The sequence below is a fragment of the Ischnura elegans genome, unplaced genomic scaffold, assembly GCF_921293095.1.
Source record: "Ischnura elegans unplaced genomic scaffold, ioIscEleg1.1, whole genome shotgun sequence".
Taxonomy (NCBI): Eukaryota; Metazoa; Arthropoda; class Insecta; order Odonata; family Coenagrionidae; genus Ischnura; species Ischnura elegans.
The window spans coordinates 3,553-24,817 of NW_025791670.1; the positions used below are offsets into that span (position 1 = coordinate 3,553).

At 41.7% G+C, this 21,265-nt stretch overlaps 4 protein-coding genes and 2 non-coding genes across 6 annotated transcripts; 1 reads left to right on the plus strand and 5 right to left on the minus strand.

Moving 5' to 3' along the window:
- Positions 1 to 2,343: 2,343 nt before the first annotated feature.
- Positions 2,344 to 2,462, minus strand: LOC124173393. Its single transcript, XR_006868539.1, has one exon. It is a non-coding gene; the product is annotated as a 5S ribosomal RNA (ribosomal RNA).
- An 897-nt stretch (positions 2,463 to 3,359) lies between these two features.
- On the minus strand, positions 3,360 to 3,834 carry LOC124173391 (histone H2B). Its single transcript, XM_046552888.1, has one exon. The coding sequence runs from the start codon at positions 3,769 to 3,771 to the stop codon at positions 3,400 to 3,402; it is 372 nt and encodes a 123-aa protein (XP_046408844.1). The 5' UTR covers positions 3,772 to 3,834; the 3' UTR covers positions 3,360 to 3,399.
- Positions 3,821 to 4,438, plus strand: LOC124173388 (histone H2A). The gene has a single exon (XM_046552886.1). The coding sequence runs from the start codon at positions 3,990 to 3,992 to the stop codon at positions 4,362 to 4,364; it is 375 nt and encodes a 124-aa protein (XP_046408842.1). The 5' UTR covers positions 3,821 to 3,989; the 3' UTR covers positions 4,365 to 4,438.
- Positions 4,439 to 5,382: 944 nt separating this feature from the next.
- On the minus strand, positions 5,383 to 5,694 carry LOC124173385 (histone H4). Its single transcript, XM_046552883.1, has one exon. It carries the CDS (start codon positions 5,692 to 5,694, stop codon positions 5,383 to 5,385), a length of 312 nt encoding a protein of 103 aa, XP_046408839.1.
- Positions 5,695 to 7,125: 1,431 nt separating this feature from the next.
- Positions 7,126 to 9,748, minus strand: LOC124173386 (late histone H1-like). The gene has a single exon (XM_046552884.1). It carries the CDS (start codon positions 7,917 to 7,919, stop codon positions 7,197 to 7,199), a length of 723 nt encoding a protein of 240 aa, XP_046408840.1. The 5' UTR covers positions 7,920 to 9,748; the 3' UTR covers positions 7,126 to 7,196.
- An 8,534-nt stretch (positions 9,749 to 18,282) lies between these two features.
- Positions 18,283 to 18,401, minus strand: LOC124173394. Its single transcript, XR_006868540.1, has one exon. It is a non-coding gene; the product is annotated as a 5S ribosomal RNA (ribosomal RNA).
- Between the last annotated feature and the right edge of the window lie 2,864 nt (positions 18,402 to 21,265).

The window sequence follows — 21,265 nt, forward strand, 5'->3', positions numbered from 1 at the left end:
CTCGAAATTTCAAAAGGTTTCGCCATGGGTGATAATTACTCGATGTCATTACATCAAACTTTATAATCGCTGGTCTTTCCCGGGGAAGGGAATGAGAAATGTGATTGTTGACGTGCTAATTATCCTTAGCAACCGGGTGTTTGCTGGTTTCATTGCAGTTGTTTTCAATTGTTTGAACAAGTACTGACGCTGAAGTTGTTGCACCGATTTGCGTGTGGGAAGTGTACCACTACTAATTGCTTGCATTGAAAAATTCTTATTGTTGCGAATTAAGTATCGATAGTAAGTATCGTACGTTTGCGTTTCATTGTCTTTGATAGGCCGTCGAAATTGTGCTTCGTAGGACGTCGTGCGTTTGATGAGTAACTGTTACAATAAATCTGTAATGGAATTGATGTAATGAATCGTTCACGAAACAACTCCGCGATTAATGTATTTCTCGAATGCATCTGCAAGCTTTTTTTTCGTTTAACCGATTGCAGGCGTGCCATTACAACGTAAACGAGACATAATGAAAGAAAGAAATTGCGTCCTTCATGTTCCGGGAGCACAATTTTATCCATCGCATGACACGCAAGTTCGGACGACAGCATTTTGTTTTGCTTTTCTCCAGGCTCGACACCCCCGATACCGGCTGCCTAGTCAGTGTGCGTGTCGAGACTTGCAGGAACTCAATTCGTATGGGAGTGGAAGTGGTCCGCTAGTTTTGAACGCGAAAATAAAATGCGATACGCCGAGCGACGCTCGGTGGTCGGCAGTTAATAGCATTGCCCGGATTTAATTTCCTTCAGTCAAAATTAACATTCACCAACGATGAGAAATGTGCAGGTTTACAATGATGTGTTCATAGATTGAATTTATAAGTGGTTTTACGTGCGAAACGGACGCAAGCTTTGCGTCTTCGGACGAAAAGGCTATGTGCCATTGCTGTCATTAATAGTAATTGTTCGAGACAGTCAAGATCCGAGGACTCGACAGCGTATGCATTGGCATTGTTGACCTCGGTCGTAAACAATAGCCCGGGTGCGCTCTCCCTCGGGGGATCGAACGTTCAAACTTGTGTTTGCACGCGCCCGGCGAGGCAGGCACCGGACTGCGGAGTGGCCTCCGTCGCACCATCTAGCGGCAGCGCGTGTTACTTTTTGAGCACTCACGATGCAATACTTGTCCCGGGATGCGGATGACGAGATTAATTATTACATTGTTGCAAGTTTGTCAGTGACACCTGACATTACGTCGTTTGTATCTTCCACCTTTTGACGCAACACACGTGTAAGAAAAGGAATGATGAATGATCAATAGCCGATCCGGTTAATGAAGGGAATCGCACGTAGCAGGGTTTTAATTATTACGCTATGAATTAATTTTCGTTTCCAGAAAATCTTAAAGGAGAATACTAATCGTTGAAAGCATTTCACAAATTGACCTTCGTCTTCTTTTTTTAAAGAATTTTTCTCGGCATTTTCTGGCAATGCATAGCTCGTGGTAGCTGAGTTAAAATATTTTTTTAAGTTTAATAGTTGCCAGTTTCCCGCAGTAGTTGGATGTGCTTTAGTGTCTCTCAATTCCGTTATTTCATGTACTCGATATTTGAAAATGTGTTTCTGAAAAATGTCTGTAGCAACGGTGTGCTTGTTACTGTAATGGCGATTTCTTTCAGCTCCCATCGCTTAGTGAATGTCGCCTGTTGTTGTGTCAACTGTTTCATGATCGAAATTATTTTGGGTATGCATTTCATTTTAAAAATGGATTCGCAGGAAATGGAGCATTATGGAATGCAGACAGGAAAAGCAGTTCTCTCAAGGAATAATTTCGAGAAGTACATTGTTCGGCGTTACATTACTTTATGTAAATTTTCCGGGCTTGACTGTTTTAAGCGCGGTTTCTCTACGAATGACAACGAATGTATCAACCTAGGAACAGAAATATATTATCCAAGAGTGGTGAATAAAAAAGTTATATCGATCGTTCGTGGAACAATATAATTTTCGCTGTAATCACCGACGTTTCCTTCATGAGATGTCATTTACTATACTTACGGAATTTACTCGAGCGAAATGATTTTTTTCAGTATGTACGATGTAAGTAACTTACGTGTAGAATACGGAAGGAATGGTATGGGCCTAAGAAATGGCATGGACTGCACAAAGGCAGCGTTCTGCGCGATAAGGAAAAGTTAACTGGGAAAACTGAAGTGGCGTGTTTCAATCGTTTCACTTGAAGGAAGTGGGAGTACTGCCATTTCACGTAAAAGAAAATGCAATGCACATCCTTCAACGCATGCATGTGGTGAATAACTTGTAATTAGTTCTCATAAGGATAGGGGAAAAAAATAAAAAGTGATACCAACAGCACCCGGTGTTCCCAGGCGGTCACCCATCCAAGTACTATCCGGGCCCGACGTTGCTTAACTTCGGTGATCGGACGAGAACCGGTGTATTCAACGTGGTATGGCCGTTGGCGAAGATATGTATGGCTTTTGAAGAATGTTATACTCATTCGGTGATTAGATTCGATAGTTCACTATCTGACTTTGTAACAATTTGGAGTTAAATGTCATACAGGAATGAAATTGAGCATCAACGGCGCATAAATTCCATTTCAAAAGTATCAGTTTCGGAAATGGATCTGTAAGAGTTAGTTTTCATAAATGTTGCGGAAAGGAAGACAGCTGAAGCGCGGACCTCCCGTGACAAAGTAGAGGCTTTCGAAGATGGATTACAATGGGCTGCCAACGTGGAATATGGAGTGAACTGAAAATGATGGAATAACGGACAAACGGTTTGACGTAAGAGAAACTGTCCCACCAGTTTTCTGAGTAACAAAGTGCCTTTTGTTGTCATAACAAGGAAATAACATTAACGATCGTCTCGTGCGGCTGCAAGTAGACAAAATTTGAACGCACTGGACGGATTGTCATGCAACGAGGAACTGTGGAGACGTTACGGAGGACTTTACATATAGCGATAGTAGAAATTCATGTACGCGATAGAGGGAAAGGAAAAACATCTGCCATGAAGATAAGGAAAGAGAAAATAATGTTGCATAAATTATTAATTTGTGGGAACATTGTATCTGTTACGCTCGTGGAAAAACGACTTTTGAACTTGAACATTTGAGAGAGCCCGGAGACACCGTCACACTTCGCTTTGACAATGCGACGGCAACAATCACAGACTGTTGGAATGAAATAACTGATGAATGATCAACAATCTGTTGCTATGGCAACCAAGGATTAATCATAAAAATTAGGACCTTCTGAGCACTAAAAATGAGATATGGACTACCGTTGTGAATTTTAAAGTGGAACTTCGTTTTTGTCGTTGAAGTAAGCAATGGAAACATCACACTGAATGATGTAGGGCCCTAAAAAGGGCCGTTGGGGCGCTACCAAGTAATTTACTTGGAGCTGGTGTACTTGGTCACAGCCTTGGTGCCCTCAGACACGGCGTGCTTGGCCAGTTCACCGGGGAGCAGGAGCCTGACGGCGGTCTGCACCTCCCTGGAGGTGATGGTGGAGCGCTTGTTGTAGTGAGCGAGACGGGAAGCCTCGGCGGCGATCCTCTCGAAGATGTCGTTGACGAAGGAGTTCATGATGTTCATGGCCTTGGAGGAGATACCGGTGTCAGGGTGGACCTGCTTCAACACCTTGTAGATGTAGATTGCGTAGCTCTCCTTCCTCCTGCGCTTCTTCTTCTTGTCTCCCTTGGAGATGTTCTTCTGGGCCTTGCCGGCCTTCTTGGCAGCCTTTCCGCTAGTCTTGGGTGGCATGTTGGTATCAACGTTGCGTAGCAGCGAGATGTATCTGAAAAATCCTGGGTCAGTTTATAACCCGTAGAGGCAGGACCAGCCGATTCGCGATTGGTCGATTAGGCTGAGGCACCGGCCAGCGGCAGCCCAGAATATGTATAAACCACACGGGGAGCTGTCCGCTGTCAACGATTCGTCGTGAGGTCTGCACCGTAGCGCCGAAAACAACTTGATTCATCATGTCCGGACGAGGAAAGGGAGGCAAAGTCAAGGGGAAGTCCAAGTCCCGTTCCAGCAGGGCCGGACTTCAGTTCCCCGTGGGACGTATTCACCGTCTTCTCCGCAAGGGCAACTACGCCGAGCGTGTCGGTGCCGGTGCCCCCGTGTACCTGGCCGCCGTCATGGAGTACCTCGCCGCAGAAGTTTTGGAGTTGGCCGGTAACGCCGCCCGTGACAACAAGAAGACTAGGATCATCCCTCGTCACCTCCAACTGGCCATCCGTAACGACGAGGAGTTGAACAAGCTCCTCTCAGGCGTCACCATCGCCCAGGGTGGTGTCTTGCCCAACATCCAGGCCGTGCTTCTGCCCAAGAAGACCGAGAAGAAGGCTTAAGCGATCTCTTTCTTGGAAGAGAATAAAAAATGGTCCTTTTTAGGACCGCAAACCATCAAGGTCTGTCAGTCTTACGACTATGTCAAAAATTGGTATACTTCCCAAAATACGCACGAAAAATAGTCTAGAAATTACTTTCCATTTGTCATGTAGGTGAATCGAGTTGTCAAGTAGTAATGCTTGTAGATAATTATAATACATTTAATAATATTGACGGGTGAAGTGTAATGAAGTGAAAAAATTGTTGATCTAGTATAGCTTCGCTGTGAAAAAGTAAAACAGTGGAAATGATATGCAATGCAAGGAAAACGTAGCGCTACTATGTAGAAATTTGAAAACATTGTGGCAGCTGTGCGTTTCTTAATTAATGATGCATAACAATGTGTCAAGGAACACATTTGAATGGATATCCAAAGTAGCAAAAAAGTCGCGATACTATGTAGCAAATTTAAAATATGTTGGCAGCAGTGCGTTTCTAAGTAACTGATAGGCGATGTCTAACAATATGTCACAATCACCGCATTCGGCCGAAGAATTGTTACAAAAGCGATGAAGGCATTTGGTCGTTGCTAAGTAACGCAACACACTATCAATAGACGACAATGGCAACGGCTTGTGCCGCTTGAAACTGCAACAATTAGTACTGGGAATGGAACACTGAGCGACCATTATTGTTGAAGTCGCTTAACTTGGATGGATAAAAAAAACACATTGATCGTCCCTCAGCAGTTTACTAAATGAACTTTCAGTATGGATGAACGTATTAGGTTTAATAGCATAATAACTTACTTAATTTTGTGATTAGTGACAAAATAAGTTGTATTCCATTGATGTTCTTTTATTTACACTCCATCATTACCTGATATTTCATTTGTTATCGTTGACATCACATTTCTGTGATTGCGACGTGTTTAAGCAATGGCAAATAATATCCTGCATGTTCTATGGTCCTGAAAAGGACCTTTGTTATTCGATGATGCAGCTGCCAGATGTAATGGGCTGCTGCCACGATGGAAATCTAACCACCGAATCCGTACAGGGTGCGTCCCTGGCGCTTGAGGGCGTACACGACGTCCATGGCGGTAACGGTCTTCCTCTTGGCGTGTTCGGTGTAGGTGACGGCGTCACGGATCACGTTCTCCAGGAACACCTTGAGGACACCGCGGGTCTCCTCGTAGATGAGTCCGGAGATACGCTTGACTCCTCCACGGCGGGCCAAACGGCGAATGGCTGGCTTGGTGATGCCCTGGATGTTGTCGCGAAGAACCTTGCGATGACGCTTGGCGCCTCCTTTCCCCAAGCCTTTTCCTCCCTTGCCACGTCCAGTCATGTTGCTGCTGTCTCGGTGAGAGAGTCGTGGTTGCGCCACGTTCTGCTTTCTTTTTATAACGTCTTTCGACGGTCTCGCACTCTCAGCCAATCACATTTCGGCACATGTAAGAGTCTACACACTCATGCCAATATATTGGGTCGAGAAATCGGCCGCTTCAGTTACTTTCCCGACAGGAAAATGGCACGTACCAAGCAGACAGCCCGTAAGTCGACCGGAGGCAAAGCCCCCAGGAAGCAGCTGGCCACCAAGGCCGCTCGCAAGAGCGCGCCGGCCACCGGTGGAGTGAAGAAGCCCCACAGGTATCGCCCAGGTACCGTGGCCCTCCGAGAGATCAGGAGATACCAGAAGAGCACCGAGCTTCTGATCCGCAAGCTGCCCTTCCAGCGCCTGGTCCGTGAGATCGCCCAGGACTTCAAGACCGACCTCCGCTTCCAGAGCTCCGCCGTAATGGCTTTGCAGGAGGCGTCCGAGGCCTACCTCGTGGGTCTTTTCGAGGACACCAACCTGTGCGCCATCCACGCCAAGCGCGTCACCATCATGCCAAAGGACATCCAGCTGGCACGCCGTATCCGCGGAGAGCGCGCTTAGATCGTCGTCGCTGTCGACTTCTTGTCGGCACAAAAACAAAAGTCCTTTTCAGGACTAGACGTCATACAGACGATTGTTTCCCATTGCTTTCATCGACGAGAATGAAATAATATTTCATAAAGAAAAGCTGAAAGAGAATGAAAAAATAATAAAGTTGTAATTAATGATAATTATAATTAACTAATGAAAAATAGTATAGAAAAATACTGGAAGGTATGAATATAACTTATGAAAAGATGTTTTTTTGCAGATGGAGTGCTTGGCATCCTGGCAGTTTCCTGACGGAAAATGTTATCTTTACAGAATGGCAATTTAAATTTCATAAGTAACGGAAATTTCGAAGTTCTTTCAGAATAACAAAGTCAGGAGTACACTCAATCGTTTATCGAGTTACGACAATGTAGGCATCTCTCGAACTCAAAAAATGTCGTCAGGAGATGTTGCCATGCGCGACGATTGTTTTCCGCCAGCAGTTTTGTCACGGAAAATACTAATGCAACAATGACATTCGCCAAGATTTCATTGTTTTCAACAATCGACCGTCTTGGTTGCAAATATGTGAAACGCAAATACTTCATTCTTTTGAGCAATCAGGCTTTCTGCTGCAGCAGACGTCTCTTTCGAAACTTAGGTTCATAGGTAAATTTTTACTGCCAAAAAATTATCTGACAACCTTCAATGGAAGGTGCATTAATTTGACGTAAAATTAGCGGTTTTGTAGAAGGAATATTGTCCATCTACTCATTTCCTTCAATGGGTAAGGTTTGAAACTTTATTGGGTAAGGTGAAGGAGTTTGGAATTTTGTTTTAAGCATGGAAAATAGTCATCTGTATGACTTGATGGCCCTTAAGAGGGCCTAAATTGAACTTCGCGTACATCGAAGTTCGGTGAACCTGCGAGGTTCGGTCGCTCACTTCTTCTTGGGGGCGGCGGCGGCCTTCTTTGCTGCCGCGGGCTTGGGCTTGGTGGGCGTCTTCTTGGGCTTGGGCGCCTTGGGCTTGGTGGGCGCCTTCTTTGCCTTCGATGGGGACTTTGCTGCCTTCGCCGCTGGCTTGGCTGCTGCGGGCTTCTTCTTGGGCTTGTCTGCTTTCTTTGCCTTCTTCGCAGGAGGCGCGGACTTGGAGCGCTCCTTGGGCGCGGACCGCTTGGTGGCAGCCTTCTCCTTCTTCGCGGGCTTCGGCTTCTTGGCCGCGGCGGTCTTCTTGGCTGCGGTCTTCTTCGCCTTGGCTGCAGCGGGTGCAGCCTTGTCCTTCAGCGTGGTGGAGCTCAGCTTGAAGGACCCCGACGCTCCCTTGCCCTTGGTCTGTACGAGTGTGCCGGAGGTGACGGCGGACTTGAGGTACTTCTTGATGAAGGGGGAGAGCTTCTCGGCGTCGACCTTGTAGGAGGCGGCGATGTACTTCTTGATGGCCTGGAGGGAGGAGCCGCCGCGTTCCTTGAGGCTCTTGACGGCGTTGTTGACCATCTCGGAGGTCGGTGGATGCGAGGGCTTTGCGCGGGCCTTCTTGGAGGCGGCGCCCTTGCTGGCCTTCTTGGATGCTGCGGAGGCGGCGGGCAGGGGCTTGACGGCTGCGGTGCCGGACGGCTGGGCCGCCGGGGGCGCTGCTGCGGCTGCTGCGGTAGCGTCTGCCATGGTCTCGGACGAGAGGTATGAAAATTTTCAAAATTTCGCGTTTCCCACCTTCGAGATATCGTACCATTTCGGAGCGCGTTCGCCGCTGTCGAACTTGTCGTCGGCGTTCTCCTTCGAATCTTTGTACTCGACTTCGTCTCGCACTTTATCGTTTCGGACGGCGCCGGCGGCTCCGACGTCGGCGTCCGATCTCGACGCGCGAGGCGACAGTCCCGGCCGCGCGCGGGCGGCCCGCCGTCGGCGACCGGAACGTCGCGGGCGCCGCGGCGCCCGAGCGAAATACGGCATGTCACCGGCGCGCCTTCCGACCCGATAATTAAAGTGTCGCCGTGGCGTCGCGGGTTCGCGTGGTCGATCGGCGACCTGCCTCGCCGTTTCTCTGAACCTTCCTGCGTGTGCCGGCACGCCGGCGCCGGTCTGGACGGCGCCCCGCGGACGGAGAACGATGGTCGGAAGATGTGCCTGTCGGACGGATCGGCGTCGTGTCGCGACGACTCGATCCGCGGTTGTGCATTCGTCTGTTGCACTTTTCGATCCGAGTTTGCGGCGATTTCGATCGACGATCGAGACGCCACTTCGGCGTCGCCGAAACGCGACTGTTTCCCTCGATCTCGCCTTTTCGCGACGCCGAAATCACTCTTTCCGCGTGCGACTGCGATCGTTCGCGCTGCCGCGAACCCGCGATCCCCGGGAGAAGCGGACGAATGTCCATAATTTTTGTTCTCGTGCCGTTATTCCGCAAACGGCGGCACTCGATTATCGTTTCCCCTTTCCGGCGGGGGCTGAATGTCGCGAGAGTGCTCCGATTGCGCCGCGAATCGTGATATTCGAAGGAAATGGAATGACTCCGTTTGACGCTCCTACGGTTTTCGGTTCGCCCCGTTCGTTTCACTCCGTGCGCTTTCTGTGCCTATTCTGGGGGGAATGTGGTGAATTTGATTCCTGGGCAGGGATTGCGAAAGGTTGGTGAAAAAAAAATTACGCCTCGACGGGAGGGATTGTCGAGTGAGACTGGCTTTTCCATACTCGAGTCGCAGGATATTTCTGGTCTTGCGTGCGATTCTGGAAATTGATGACTGCGATTTTCTGTGTGTGAGAAGGCTGATTTTGAATGACTTTTGTGAAAATGAATTACCGTTCCCTACAACATTGTGACGACGTGGCGCGTTACACGTATTACTTAAATTACCACACGCCACTTCGGGATTGGAAATGATGTGTCTTTCCCGCAGGAAACGTGTATTCGTGAATACGGACGTGCAAGGGAAAAGATGTACTCTTCACATCGCCGATCGATAACTTTCCCTTTGTTCGTTTTTCGTACATTGTTCTGTGGATTAATTCCACTCTCTACGGTAATGTCCAAGTTTGAAACCTAACTTTGCTATTTCCTGAAACGTGGTATTTGTTGTTTCGGCATTCTTACAATTACCTCTTTTGGCAAATCAATTTTCCTTTGAGTTACTTCGTTTGTCAATATTTCCGATGCATTTCACTGTCTGAATGCGGAATTACGAAGGAAAAGAGCGAGTACGACTTCGGAGTTATTCCTTTCGAACTTCACATATCCCTATTGCAATGCATGAAGTGACAATCTGCATGTTATGACGAAATGTCACACGCCTACGACGAATACATCGTGCGCTGTCGCAGTAGCCACGTATGTGGCATTAACGTAGCTATTATTCTGTCGAACTTTGTCTCCAAATAATTAATTGTGTCATTTTTCTGCACGTTTTAAAACGTGCCTCGTGAAAATCCGACCGGAAGTGTGGTTTCCACGCTCACCTGTTGAGTTTAAACGGACACTTTGCAATGTGACGGGCACAGAGCATGGAACATTGTTGAAATTTTCAATTCCGTCGCACTGAAGGTCCACGATAATGTTTGTTTCAATTTATATTCACGTTCTAAAACGTCTCCCGTCCAAATCCCTCGGTAATTATTGCTTTTTATGAATAATTTGGAGTATGGCATTGGAAATTTGTTTTTGTCAGCAACGGATTACAATATATTTCTTAAACCATGGAATCAGTCGCACTGACACTAGTCACGAATAATTGCCTTAATTTCCTTGTCGTTTTAAAACCGGTCCCATCAAAATTCACTGGTTTTTACTGTTCATATGACATAACGTTGATATTGAAAAATCAGCATTTGCTGTCAGACACATAATATGGGATATTTTTCAAAGTATTCATTCTGTGGCTACGGAACTCCGCAATAATGTTCTTTTTGAATACACCTAAGTTTTGAAACGTCTCCCGTCCAAATCCCACGGTATTTATGGTTTTTAGAAATAATTTTGAGTATGAAAATGGAAATTTGATTAACTCATTAGCAACTGTAACACATTTTTAAAACTATTTACTCCGTTGCACTGACACTTGTCACGAATATTTGTCTTAATTTTCTTGTCTTCGCTTACTTACAACCCAAAAAATGGCGTATTTTGAAAGTATTCATTCAGAGACTATGATACTACTCAATAATGTTTGTTTTCACTTTAAGAACGTTTTAAAACGTCTCCCATCAAAATCCCTCGGTAACTATGGTTTTTATAAATGATATTGAGTTTGATTCTAGGAATTTCATGTTGTCAGCCTGAGATTGAAAAATATTAATTCAACCATTAATTCAATCGCTCTGACACTCGTCACCGACAATTGCCTTATTTCTCCTATTGTTTTAAAACTTGTCCCACCAAAATCCGCTGGTTTTCACTGTTTATAGGACATAATGTTGTTACTCAATATATAGCCTCTGCAATATTTCAGTCACTTCAACTGGAATATTTTTTAAACTAATTATTCTAACGATACGAAACTCGACACTAATGTATGTTTTACTATTGTTAACGTTTTAGAACGCATCCCGTCAAAATCCCTCGGTAATTATGGTTTTTATGAATAATTTTGAGTGTGACACATTTAATGTCATTTTGTCATACACACATTGTAACATATTAATTAAACCATTGATTCAATCGCACTGACACTCTTCACCAACAATTGCCTTATTTCTCCTATTGTTTTTAAATTTGTCCCACTGAAATCCGCTGGTTTTCACTGTTTATAGGACATAATGTTGTTATTCAATATTTAGCCTCTGCAATATTTCAGTCACTTCAACTGGAATATTTTTTAAACTAATTATTCTAACGATACGAAACTCGACACTAATGTATGTTTTACTATTGTTAACGTTTTAAAACGTATCCCGTCGAAATCCCTCGGTAACTATGGTTTTTATAAATGATATTGAGTTTGACCCTAGGAATTTCATGTCGACAGCCAGGGAGTGTAACATATTAATTAAACCATTAATTCAATCGCACTGACACTCTTCACCAACAATTGCCTTATTTCTCCTATTGTTCTAAAACTTGTCCCACCAGAATCCGCTGGTTTTCACTGTTTATAGGACATAATGTTGTTATTGAATATTTAGCCTCCGCAATATTTCAGGCACTTCTACTGGAATATTTTTTAAACTAATTATTCTAACGATACGAAACTCGACACTAACGTATGTTTTGCTATTGTTAACGTTTTAAAACGCATCCCGTCAAAATCCCTCGGTAATTATGGTTTTTATGAATAATTTTGAGTGTGACACATTTAATGTCATTTTGTCATACACACATTGTAACATATTAATTAAACCATTGATTCAATCGCACTGACACTCTTCACCAACAATTGCCTTATTTCTCCTATTGTTTTTAAATTTGTCCCACTGAAATCCGCTGGTTTTCACTGTTTATAGGACATAATGTTGTTATTCAATATTTAGCCTCTGCAATATTTCAGTCACTTCAACTGGAATATTTTTTAAACTAATTATTCTAACGATACGAAACTCGACACTAATGTATGTTTTACTATTGTTAACGTTTTAAAACGTATCCCGTCGAAATCCCTCGGTAACTATGGTTTTTATAAATGATATTGAGTTTGACCCTAGGAATTTCATGTCGACAGCCAGGGAGTGTAACATATTAATTAAACCATTAATTCAATCGCACTGACACTCTTCACCAACAATTGCCTTATTTCTCCTATTGTTCTAAAACTTGTCCCACCAGAATCCGCTGGTTTTCACTGTTTATAGGACATAATGTTGTTATTGAATATTTAGCCTCCGCAATATTTCAGGCACTTCTACTGGAATATTTTTTAAACTAATTATTCTAACGATACGAAACTCGACACTAACGTATGTTTTGCTATTGTTAACGTTTTAAAACGCATCCCGTCAAAATCCCTCGGTAATTATGGTTTTTATGAATAATTTTGAGTGTGACACATTTAATGTCATTTTGTCATACACACATTGTAACATATTAATTAAACCATTGATTCAATCGCACTGACACTCTTCACCAACAATTGCCTTATTTCTCCTATTGTTTTTAAATTTGTCCCACTGAAATCCGCTGGTTTTCACTGTTTATAGGACATAATGTTGTTATTCAATATTTAGCCTCTGCAATATTTCAGTCACTTCAACTGGAATATTTTTTAAACTAATTATTCTAACGATACGAAACTCGACACTAATGTATGTTTTACTATTGTTAACGTTTTAAAACGTATCCCGTCGAAATCCCTCGGTAACTATGGTTTTTATAAATGATATTGAGTTTGACCCTAGGAATTTCATGTCGACAGCCAGGGAGTGTAACATATTAATTAAACCATTAATTCAATCGCACTGACACTCTTCACCAACAATTGCCTTATTTCTCCTATTGTTCTAAAACTTGTCGCACCAGAATCCGCTGGTTTTCACTGTTTATAGGACATAATGTTGTTATTGAATATTTAGCCTCCGCAATATTTCAGGCACTTCTACTGGAATATTTTTTAAACTAATTATTCTAACGATACGAAACTCGACACTAACGTATGTTTTACTATTGTTAACGTTTTAAAACGCATCCCGTCAAAATCCCTCGGTAATTATGACTTTTTTTTTAAGTATAATTTTGAGTATGACACATTTAATGTCATTTTGTCATACACACATTGTAACATATTAATTAAACCATTGACTCAATCGCACTGACACTCGTCACCGACAATTGCCTTATTTCTCCTATTGTTTTAAAACTTGTTCCACCAAAATCCGCTGGTTTTCACTGTTTATAGGACATAATGTTGTTATTCAATATTTAGCCTCTGCAATATTTCAGTCACTTCAACTGGAATATTTTTTAAACTAATTATTCTAACGATACGAAACTCGACACTAATGTATGTTTTACTGTTGTTAACGTTTTAAAAGGTATCCCGTCAAAATCCCTCGGTAATTATGGTTTTTATAAATAATATTGAGTTTGACCCTAGGAATTTCATGTCGACAGCCAGGGAGTGTAACATATTAATTAAACCATTAATTCAATCGCACTGACACTCTTCACCAACAATTGCCTTATTTCTCCTATTGTTCTAAAACTTGTCCCACCAAAATCCGCTGGTTTTCACTGTTTATAGGACATAATGTTGTTATTCAATATTTAGCCTCTGCAATATTTCAGTCACTTCAACTGGAATATTTTTTAAACTAATTATTCTAACGCTACGAAACTCGACACTAACGTACGTTTTACTATTGTTAACGTTTTAAAACGCATCCCGTCAAAATCCCTCGGTAATTATGGTTTTTATGAATAATTTTGAGTATGACACATTTAATGTCATTTTGTCATACACACATTGTAACATATTAATTAAACCATTGATTCAATCGCACTGACACTCGTCACCGACAATTGCCTTATTTCTCCTATCGTTTTAAAACTTGTCCCACCAAAATCCGCTGGTTTTCACTGTTTATAGGACATAATGTTGTTACTCAATATATAGCCTCTGCAATATTTCAGTCACTTCAACTGGAATATTTTTTAAACTAATTATTCTAACGATACGAAACTCGACACTAATGTATGTTTTTCTATTGTTAACGTTTTACAACGCATCCCGTCAAAATCCCTCGGTAATTATGGTTTTTATGAATAATTTTGAGTGTGACACATTTAATGTCATTTTGTCATACACACATTGTAACATATTAATTACACCATTAATTCAATCGCACTGACACTCGTCACCAACAATTGCCTTATTTCTCCTATTGTTTTAAAACTTGTCCCACCAAAATCCGCTGGTTTTCACTGTTTATAGGACATAACGTTGTTATTGAATATTTAGCCTCTGCAATATTTCAGTCACTTCAACTGGAATATTTTTCAAACTAATTATTCTAACGCTACGAAACTCGACACTAACGTATGTTTTATTATTGTTAACGTTTTAAAACGCATCCCGTCAAAATCCCTCGGTAATTATGGTTTTTATGAATAATTTTGAGTGTGACACATTTAATGTCATTTTGTCATTCACACATTGTAACATATCAATTAAACCATTGACTCAATCGCACTGACACTCGTCACCAACAATTGCCTTATTTCTCCCATTGTTTTAAAACTTGTCCCACCAAAATCCGCTGGTTTTCACTGTTTATAGGACATAATGTTGTTATTCAATATTTAGCCTCTGCAATATTTCAGTCACTTCAACTGGAATATTTTTCAAACTAATTATTCTAACGCTACGAAACTCGACACTAACGTATGTTTTATTATTGTTAACGTTTTAAAACGCATCCCGTCAAAATCCCTCGGTAATTATGGTTTTTATGAATAATTTTGAGTGTGACACATTTAATGTCATTTTGTCATTCACACATTGTAACATATCAATTAAACCATTGACTCAATCGCACTGACACTCGTCACCAACAATTGCCTTATTTCTGCTATTGTTTTAAAACTTGTCCCACCAAAATCCGCTGGTTTTCACTGTTTATAGGACATAATGTTGTTATTCAATATTTAGCCTCTGCAATATTTCAGTCACTTCAACTGGAATATTTTTCAAACTAATTATTCTAACGCTACGAAACTCGACACTAACGTATGTTTCATTATTGTTAACGTTTTAAAACGCATCCCGTCAAAATCCCTCGGTAATTATGGTTTTTATGAAAAATTTTGAGTTTGACACATTTAATGTCATTTTGTCATTCACACATTGTAACATATCAATTAAACCATTGACTCAATCGCACTGACACTCGTCACCAACAATTGCCTTATTTCTCCTATTGTTTTAAAACTTGTCCCACCAAAATCCGCTGGTTTTCACTGTTTATAGGACATAATGTTGTAATTCAATATTTAGCCTCTGCAATATTTCAGGCACTTCTACTGGAATATTTTTAAAACTAATTATTCTAACGATACGAAACTCGACAGTAACGTATGTTTTACTATTGTTAACGTTTTGAAACGCATCCCGTCAAAATCCCTCGGTAAATACGGTTTTTATGAATAATTTTGAGTGTGACACATTTAATGTCATTTTGTCATTCACACATTGTAACATATTCATTAAACCATTGATTCAATCGCACTGACACTCGTCACCAACAATTGCCTTATTTCTCCTATTGTTTTAAAACTTGTCCCACTAAAATCCGCTGGTTTTCACTGTTTATAGGACATAATGTTGTTATTCAATATTTAGCCTCTGCAATATTTCAGTCACTTCAACTTGAATATTTTTTAAACTAATTATTCTAACGCTACGAAACTCGATACTAACGTATGTTTTATTATTGTTAACGTTTTAAAACGCATCCCGTCAAAATCCCTCGGTAATTATGGTTTTTATGAATAATTTTGAGTGTGACACATTTAATGTCATTTTGTCATTCACACATTGTAACATATTAATTAAACCATTGATTCAATCGCACTGACACTCGTCACCAACAATTGCCTTATTTCTCCTATCGTTTTAAAACCTGTCCCATCAAAATCCGATGCTTCTAACGGTTTATGAGATATAATGTGTATATTGGAAATTCATCCCTTGCAATATATCAGGCACTTGAAATGGGATATTTTTGAAATTACTAACTCTAGGGCTATGAAACTCTACACTTATGAATGCTTCAATATTATCTACGATTATAAACGTCTCCCAACATAATCCCTCGGTAATTAAGATTTTTATAAATAATTTTGTGTATGGCAATTGAAATTGCATTTTGTCAGCTCCTGGGCTTCACATATTTTTTAAAGCTATTAAATCCGTCGCACTGAAATTCGTCACGAATAATTGCCTTCATTTTCCTGTCGTTTTAAAAGTAGCCCCATGGAAATCCGCTGGTTTTTACGGTTTATAGGACATAATGTTGATATTGAAAGTTGAGGTTTAGCAAACGGTCAGGCACAAAATAGGATATTATTGATACTATTAACTCTAAGGCTATGAAACTCCACACTAACGTATGTTTTAATTTTAAGAACGTTTTAAAACGTCTCCCGTCAAAATCCCTCGGTAATTATGGTTTTTATGAATAATTTTGAATATCACAATTGGAATTTCATTTACTCAGCCACACAAATGTCTGCCGTTCCCTTATCAAAAATATGTTTTTTCACGGATTAACACCAGTTCACTTTTAAAACGAAGGAAGATTTAATGCACGTATTCCTGACGAGTTTCATTGCACGACTCATTACAATTTCATTTATATCACATATTATGTAATCTCCAAGCCCTGATGCCACAACTGCACATATCAACATTCCCCCAATCATCATTCTATTCCCAAACTATCCCCATAGACTAACGCTTCCATTGATACACTTCCTAAAACGCATACTCCAGTCAAGTTTTACAATTTCCGAACATCAAATACCAATGTTATTCTGCATAATGCCCCGACAATTAAGACTTGTTTTCAAATTGCAAACTTCACCTATCATGATATCTCTCCTTGGGTATCGATTTCCATCACATAACTTTTCAAATGCTAAGAAAGGTAAACCACTTATTCCTGATCTGTTTAATTGCATAAAACAAACTAATTTCCATAATGACACAGTTTGTGTACTCTCGAAGCGTTGACAACATAACAGCTCATTCCAACATTTAACCATGAAAATTATATTTCCCTAACGACGCCCAGCCTTTAACTAATAACATGATCAGTAATTTATCGAAAGAATTAATGTATGAATTCACTGCATTACGGCCCACATTTCCCTATCGTTTGCCTTTCTTATCAGCAAACTCCTACACATCGGCCAACTTCAGCCTGAACAAACAAATGATGTATTGGTTGTATTTGCAATGCAACGACATAATTACCACATTCACATGAAAGTATGCACTTCCAATATCTTCGCGTTAACACATTTTCTCACTCACACGCAATAACGGATTTTTTTTCCGAATTTTTCCTCTGTCGCCTTCCAACACTTCACTTTGCGCCGCCTTTCTTCTACCATACATTTCACAAACACGGGGACAACATCGACACGGGGACTTCACTTGCACATTAGGGAACACTTGTCACAGTGTTTGCGACGAGTACCACTTCCAAATTGCGTTTTAATACCTAAAATTTTTACTCAAATTCCGTGAGGTTCTTGTGTGATGCAAGAATCCTAGCCGATAGTTCCGCAACTGCCACTAGGGCGCACCACCTCCCGAGACACGGTTCCGTGAAACGGCAGGCGATGAGTCCAGCATACGATACAATGTATTATACCATCCGAGAATGCCACGTTTAACCAAGAAATGTAACTAATTCCACGTCAATGAGTGCTGCGCTGTCATTACCCGTACGCCTGTGTTGTTGATTCTCGTCTTGCCTCGTTGCCAAGGTAATGGCGTATTGTTGATCGAGCATCGAAATTTCGTGCTTTCGCGAAAACGTACCGTGGGATGGTTAGGGAGATGTACCGTTGAACATCGATGGTATGATAACAATCTTCAAACCTTATCTTTTCTGAAAATGACCGTTATTAATTACTTGGGTAGTTTAAACTATTTTTAATAATTCAATGAAAAACCCTCTGCACGCCATCTCCCAATGGACACCGGGAAGCGGAAGCCGATTTCCATGCCTTTAGAGTATGTAATCCCGCTGTGATAACCGAGGATCGAAGGAAAGTGTCGCGTGGCATGCAAATTAAAATTATTCCCAAACCTATTTCTCTCATTCACCACATATCGGAATCAACGAAACTCTCGCATTAGGGAATAAATTCCGAGGAAGTGATTGCAGTAATGACTGAAAATGGATTTTTCCCAAAGCCTTTCCTCTCCAACGCTACATTAATGTCACTCTTGAAACACGCGAATAAAATATGTAGAAAATATTTCACATAGTGACATTTCTTTCTCAAAAGAAATTTTCGCGGCATATTCCGGCTCTGCATTGCTCGCGGTAGGTGATTGAAAATATTTTTTTTAAACAAGTTGAAGAATAAAAGTAATGCCAACAGCACCCGGTATTCCCAGGCGGTCACCCGTCCAAGTACTATCCGGGCCCTACGTAGTTTAACTTCGGTGATCGAACGAGAACCGGTGAATTGTACGTGGTGTGGCCGTTGGCGAGTACATGACCGAATCCTCAAAAAGTTATCATGACTTGAGAATCGAAGGAAGATCTGGTTTCTTCGCGGTTGTATCTGCTTTTGTTTCTGTTGAATAGTTACCATTTCCAGACAACAGTCCCTTGATGCTTAAGCAATTCTCAATTCCGTTATATCTTTTGGTCCATCTTTGAAAATGTGTTTATGAAAAATGTCTTTCGTAACGGTGTGCTTGTTGGTGTAATGGCGATTCGTTTCAGCTTTAATCCATTGGTAAATGTCGCCTGTTGTTGTTTCGACTGTTTAATGATCGATGTAACGCAAGGGATGCATTTACTTCTTCAAAGAAATTTTCTGGCAAAAGATGATTATGTAATGCGTAACGAGGGAATTAATTTGAGAAAGATAATTCTTGTCGTTCCAATTTCTTCATCTACATTTTCCGGACTTGACGGTGTTATGCTCTTTGTTGGTTAAGCAATGTGTAAAAAATCGTTTTCACCATTCTTGGAACAAAATGTTTTTCCCTACATTCATACATTTTTCTTTATGTCATTTATCTATCTCCCAATGCCAACACACTGCCACGGAGACAGGAATTCGTGGTTTTACTCCGAGTTATATTACGGAATAGGAAATTATTATCCTTCCTCGCTTATCGCGCTTCACTCTTTTTCCCAATTGCGATTATGAGGTGGCATTACTGCCCCTGTGATGCGAACCGATTTCGTAACATTTACGTGGAGGAATGACGAACGATAGTGCGCCCCTTCAAAAAAACTGTCCGTTGGCAGGGAGCCGACCTCGATTCAAAGTTCTCCCCTACCGACAGTTGCTTACGTCACACGCTGCCGCTTCTCGGTCGGGGAGACGTACCTTCCCCCACCACCATTTCCGACCGTGGGAACAAGAGTCCCCTTCATGTTCCCATACAGGCGGGCGACTGGCATTTGCTTTCGTGAAACGTATGCCCGACGGAAATATTTCCAACCCTAAAATTTCACTTGCGCTATGGAAACACTTCATTGGACGTGTACACCGATCATTGATTGATAAATTCCTCGACATGACTATTGCGTGAAAGTAATGAAAGTGTACTGTTGACGAAGGAACGGTATACATTGAGCGTTTTTTCTTTTTTTCAAGTATTACACGTTATCTCGAAGCCTTGCAAAACCCTACTTCCATTAATGGCAGTCGATTACCTTTCCAACATTTTTAATGGTGCTATGCCATGAAAGTATGTGTTGCTGTCATTGGAGTGATTATCCTCGCCTGCAAGTCTTTCGATACGGCAGGTATTGAATGATGCCATGAATAGAAAACACTTACTCACTTTTTACGTCGACGGGAAACAAACGAAGGAGGCCATTGCGTCTTTTGAAAAATTCGCCCGTTGGAACTTCTTTTTTTCTTCCCGGCGTCCCCTGCCCCACTCGCTGCGTTTAGGTTCGTGGTGGGGGAACCCGTCCCCCACCACCCGGATCCAAGCGTGGGAACTACCCCACACACGGGTTCCCAGGAAAGTTGTCTTCGCGGATTCTTTCCACGTGGCGGTACTTCGCACGAAGAGAGAGTGCGTTACAAAAAATTTGTGGACGAATAAAACTTTGAAACGGTATGGAGGGAAATGTTTATAACTGACTGCACGAAATGGATTACGTCGCACTGGTTTTTTCTGAAACAGTCTTCATCAATGAATTAGAGAATGGAGGGATACAAATACATCTTCCACTAAGGACGCTGAATAATCTGATTCGCCAAGTAATACTTTCCAACTGCAACGAAAGAAAATGCTCGTGACGAGGGAGCATAATTTTAGACGATTCCGGCATTTAACGCGACTCCGGTGTGTATGGAAAAGGTGTTTGCGATATTCCGTGTCCACCACGGCTAAAAATTTATTTCAAAGTCACGGGGGACTGCATTGGGAATGATGCATCACATTTTAGAATTTTCTTTCATTCCCGTGATTTAATGAAGGGGAAAATAGGGCGCTCTGGGATTTTCTCACCCGCGCGGTTACCCGAAGGAATGTTTCTTATTTCAGTAGCCGCCTTTCCGTCGGCCGATGTGCGCAGAGAAAGTCTGTGATCGCCGGGAGAAGCACGCCGCACCATCTAGCGGCGGCGGCGGAACCATACTCGGACAGTTCGCAGCCAAGTGCGAAATAGGCGACCAGCTTGTTATTAGTTTAATTTATGGTATATTAATACGAGACGCAGTCATTCACTAGTAACCGAAGAAGGGGAGAATATCAATAACATTCTCGCTTTTTCTGCATTCCCTTGCAAACCATTCCTAATTAACATGCTGAAGTAACACAATGGCAAGAATGGGTTTCCAATGCGGTGCACGAAAAAAAATTATGTTAGAATTATGGAGTTATGACTAAATTTATCAAAGTTTTCGGTTCACGAGGGACATCAAAATATTTGGTAGAAATCAGCAAAGGATTTGGGTAAAGTGTATGAAATTGGATTGCTATTTGTCAACTTACAGGCCCACAGAATTTTTTTTTCCCGTGTCTTATATGTCTTCGGGAGGCAATTTATATTAAGCAGACAAACATTCCCCTATTAATAAAAATTAGCAGTACTTGCAAGAAGTGGCATTTTTGATAAGGCGAATTCCATGATTTTCCACCGTTGGTTGCTATGTTACGTCCGCACGTAACGTTGAAAGAATTAGCGATGCAAAGTTTTCCATTATTTGCTGTACTCGCGTTACGTCTTGCATTGAAATGTTTATGTGTAGCAAACAGCCAACAGGAAACCAAATAACTTCGTTACTAAGGGTAACTATATCGTTCAGCGCTCAAGCGAAACTGCTCAATGTCACGAAAAGCTTTCCAAATAATTGAGTTATGCTTTGAAAATCATTG

What these genes read in the sequence shown, in the direction of transcription:
- LOC124173391 (XM_046552888.1), bottom strand. Translation starts at nt 3,771, where the DNA reads ATGCCACCCAAGACTAGCGGAAAGGCTGCCAAGAAGGCCGGCAAGGCC.
- LOC124173388 (XM_046552886.1), top strand. Translation starts at nt 3,990, where the DNA reads ATGTCCGGACGAGGAAAGGGAGGCAAAGTCAAGGGGAAGTCCAAGTCC.
- LOC124173386 (XM_046552884.1), bottom strand. Translation starts at nt 7,919, where the DNA reads ATGGCAGACGCTACCGCAGCAGCCGCAGCAGCGCCCCCGGCGGCCCAG.
- LOC124173385 (XM_046552883.1), bottom strand. Translation starts at nt 5,694, where the DNA reads ATGACTGGACGTGGCAAGGGAGGAAAAGGCTTGGGGAAAGGAGGCGCC.